The sequence below is a fragment of the Cystoisospora suis genome (assembly GCF_002600585.1).
Source record: "Cystoisospora suis strain Wien I chromosome Unknown contig_5578, whole genome shotgun sequence".
NCBI lineage: Eukaryota > Apicomplexa > Conoidasida > Eucoccidiorida > Sarcocystidae > Cystoisospora > Cystoisospora suis.
In genome coordinates this window covers 1-3,614 of record NW_027158368.1, presented here as the reverse complement: position 1 = coordinate 3,614, position 3,614 = coordinate 1, and the positions used below count along the sequence as shown (strand labels likewise).

The following is a 3,614-nucleotide window of genomic DNA, read 5'->3' as shown; positions in this document are numbered from 1 at the left end:
CATATACATACATATCCATACATACATACATATCCATACATACATACATATTCATACATACATATACATACATATTCATACATACATACATATCCATACATACATACATATTCATACATACTTATACATACTCATACAAACACATTCATACACATCTCACATATACATATACATAGTATACATATGCATATTCACATACACATACATCATAGTCAGGAAGGGAAGGCATGAACAGACAACATACAGCCATTTGTACATATATATACATACTACACACATGTATCCACATATATAGATGGGTATTCACGGATCCAGATATATGCTGGATATATGTAAGAGACAGAGAGAGGTGGAGATAGCTAGCTAGAGAGGTAGAGATGCTAGCTATACGTAAGAGACAGAGAGAGGTGGAGATAGGTAGGTCTGAAGACGTGTGGATAGGGTAGAGCATTGCATGTGCTTAGAGAGATGTACGGAGAGTCAGGAGTGAAGGAGTCATAGTAGAGAAAGTGGGGATGTGAAGAGAGATGAACACTAGACTAAAAGGCAAAGATATCTGGCAGGACAGACGAAATCCAAGGGAAGAAGAAGAAGAGAAAACAAAGATACCTATTGCTACCCTCTCCTCCTCAAATAGAAAGAGTGAGAAAGAAAGAAAGAAAGAGTGAGAAAGAAAGAAGGAGTGAGAAAGAAGGAAAGAAAGAGAGGCAGCCCCATGTTTACCTTCATCATCTTCACTTTCTGTTGTTTTGTCTTGGCTAGCAGCTAGCTGTAGCAATCGATCCATTTGGAATTGCAATCGATTCTCGATAGGACGTATTTTTTCAAGGAGAATTCTTATCTCGACCAATCTCTCTATGACGGGGTGATCTTTGACGGCTATGCCATGGGTCTTGAGAAGAATATAATAGCTCAAATACATCACATACGCGCACAGAAGCTGGTTCCTCACATCCAGAAAAGATATACCCTGGACAGAAATACAAAAGACGACAAGAAAGAAAGAAAGAAAGAGATGAGAAAGAGATAAGAAAGAAAGGGATACGAAAGAAAGAAAGAGAGAGAGAGGTAAGAGAGAGATATTTGAGCGGGTCGGAGATAGGAGAGAAAGACATGCAAAGGGCCTGAAGGAATGAATGAAAAGACTAGCTCGGCCTCTCTATCATACAACACGAACCACACAAGCAAGCAGAAGAAAAAGAAGGAGAGGAAAAAGACGAGGAAAGGAAAGTCTTTCGATCTTCATGGAGACTAAAGGGGGGGGGGGTGTGAGCCTTTTCGCCATCTGATCTACCAGACACGAGAGAGCGAAAAGAGCTCCGGCCCCGATAAGAAAAGAAGAAGAAAGATACACAGAAGATACACATAGACGGCCTACTACTATAAGAAGTACAATTCCTACATGTCTGCTTCTTCTTCCTCCTCTTCTTCTTCTTTTTCTTCATTCTCTCCTAACTAGAGAGAAACGAGACAAGAAGAGAAGTTAAAAGAGAAGTCAAAAGCACAGAGACGAGAAGAAAGACAAAGAAGGATATGACGGCTTTCTTTCTTCATTTAGATGTGCCTCTCTTTGAACGATTCCTTGATAGGACTGACCTCCTTCGTCATAAAAGACCGAGATTTGACTTGATCTAAAACAGGCTTGATCGACCTCCGGACTGTCTTAAGAGCTGTATGGAGTTGAGCTAAAAGACCTTGAAGCTCTGGATGAGACTCTTCAAGAATTCTTTCTCTTTCTTCTTTAGATAGACGCTTCAAATCTTCTAAGGGAAGGTTGACAAAGTTGTCTCCTTGCCTCGGCCTTAGGATCGCATCGGTGCCAGGGATCATCGACGAGAAAGAGGAAAGACGTGAAAGGAGACTATGAACAGTCTAAAGAAGAAAGAAAGAAAGGAGACATAAAGGAAGAAGAAGAAGAAAGAGATCGAGGATCTTACCATGTCTGAGAGAAGAAGATAGGAGGGAAATGTCGAAGTAACTATACAGAAAAGAGAATGAAAGAAGTAGTAGATACGAGCAAGAGAGAAAAAGACGGAGAGGTGGGAGAGAAAGAAAAAAGAAAGATAAGTAAAGAGACAGCTAAGAAAGAAGCAAGGAAAGAAAGGTGTCGAGAGAAAGAACTGAAACAAAAGACGATGAGAGGAGGAGGAGGAGAAGAAAAGCCGAAGGAAGAGAAAGAAGAAGAAGAGACAAAGAAGAGAGAGTGAGAGATAATAGAGAGATCGACCTACATTTGTCTCGCCATCGATAAGGGAAAGATCTTCTTCGTCTTCCTCTTCTTCTTCATCTTCATCTTCTTTTCCTGTCTTGTCCGTTGTATCACTTTTCTCTTCGGTTCCTGTTGGTTTGTGTTGGATCTTTTTCTTTTTCTTCTTTTGGAGATCTTTGACAACTTCTTGCAGCTGCTGCATACCGAAATCTTCTTCATCTAAGCCCTCTACATCTTCTTCTTCTTCGATCACTCGAGCTTCTTCTTCTCGCATTTTCATTGTCTCTTCATTCTCGGAATTCTCATCGTCGTCGTCTTCTTCGTCGTCGTCCCCCGCTCCGTAGAAATCCTTGGCAGATCGGCCCCAGGCTGTTCGAGATTCTCTTTCTCTCTCTTCTTCTTCTTCTTCTTCTTCCTCTTCTCCCTCCTCTTCATCTTCTTCATCTGAGAGAATGAAGGAGAAAAACAGAAAGAGAGAGAGAGAGAGAGATAGGCAAAGAGACAGACAGACAGACAAGCACAAGAGAGGAGTCATCATAAGGTATCTAAGAAGGGAGCGACTGAGGAATGAAAGAGATGAAGACACAGAGAAAAATGAAAGGAAGAAGGAGACAAGAGAGGAGGAGATACGAAAGAAATAAAGAAAGAATGACGGGCAGTCCCTCTTTCTTTGTAATCTCTTTAGCCACACAGGTGTATGAGAGATGCCTTTTTTGTCCTCTTCTTGAGACGACATAGAAGAGTAACCCTCTTCTTTCATATCACACAGTTCTGTTGATATGATCTAGACATTTTAGTCTTCTGCAGTCGCCATAGAAGCACTGGCTATGTATGTACGTCATAGAGAGTTCTATGAAGAGAAGAAGGCCAACATAGTCCTTCCTTGAGACACGAGAAAGGATGCTCTAGAAAGAAAAGAAAGGAGAAAGAGATGCATCTCGGAAAGGAGTCTCTTGAGTGTACATACACCAGAGATTCGCCAGAGAATTCTATGAAGGAGAGAAAGAAAAACGTTTCCCTCACATCATCTTTCTCTTATCGTCGCAAAAGAAGAAATACAGATGGACAGGAAAATGGACAAGATGAAAGACGTCTTTTTCTTTAAATTGAGAGGAGAAGTTCGAGTTAAACAATAGGTTTTCAGTAAGCACGCAAGAAGAAGCAGATGCCTCTGCAAGCTTCTCTTTCTCTTTCTCAAAAAAGTCGTGTCTGGGTGTACATACACCCCAGCGGGCCTTACCTTCATCTTCGACTTCCGCTGCGTTTTCTGCCCCTTCTAAGCCAAGTAAACGATTCTCTTCTTCTTCTTCACTTTCTGGAGTTCAAAGAAAACATAGAGAAAGATAAACAAGACGTGCGCTTAGGCATGCAGAAGAGCAGAGAAGAGACAGAAAGAGAGACAGAG

The 3,614-nt window shown here is 41.2% G+C and overlaps 1 protein-coding gene across 1 annotated transcript; it reads right to left on the bottom strand.

The window, feature by feature from the left end:
• Positions 1–724: 724 nt before the first annotated feature.
• Positions 725–3,095, bottom strand: CSUI_009369 (sas10 c-terminal domain-containing protein; the record flags this gene model as incomplete). Its single annotated transcript, XM_068069485.1, has 3 exons — positions 2,232–3,095; positions 1,597–1,872; positions 725–970 (listed from the first exon to the last, which is right to left on the bottom strand). Coding segments are annotated over exons 1-3 (1,260 nt in total), but the record flags the coding sequence as incomplete, so codon positions are not given.
• Between the last annotated feature and the right edge of the window lie 519 nt (positions 3,096–3,614).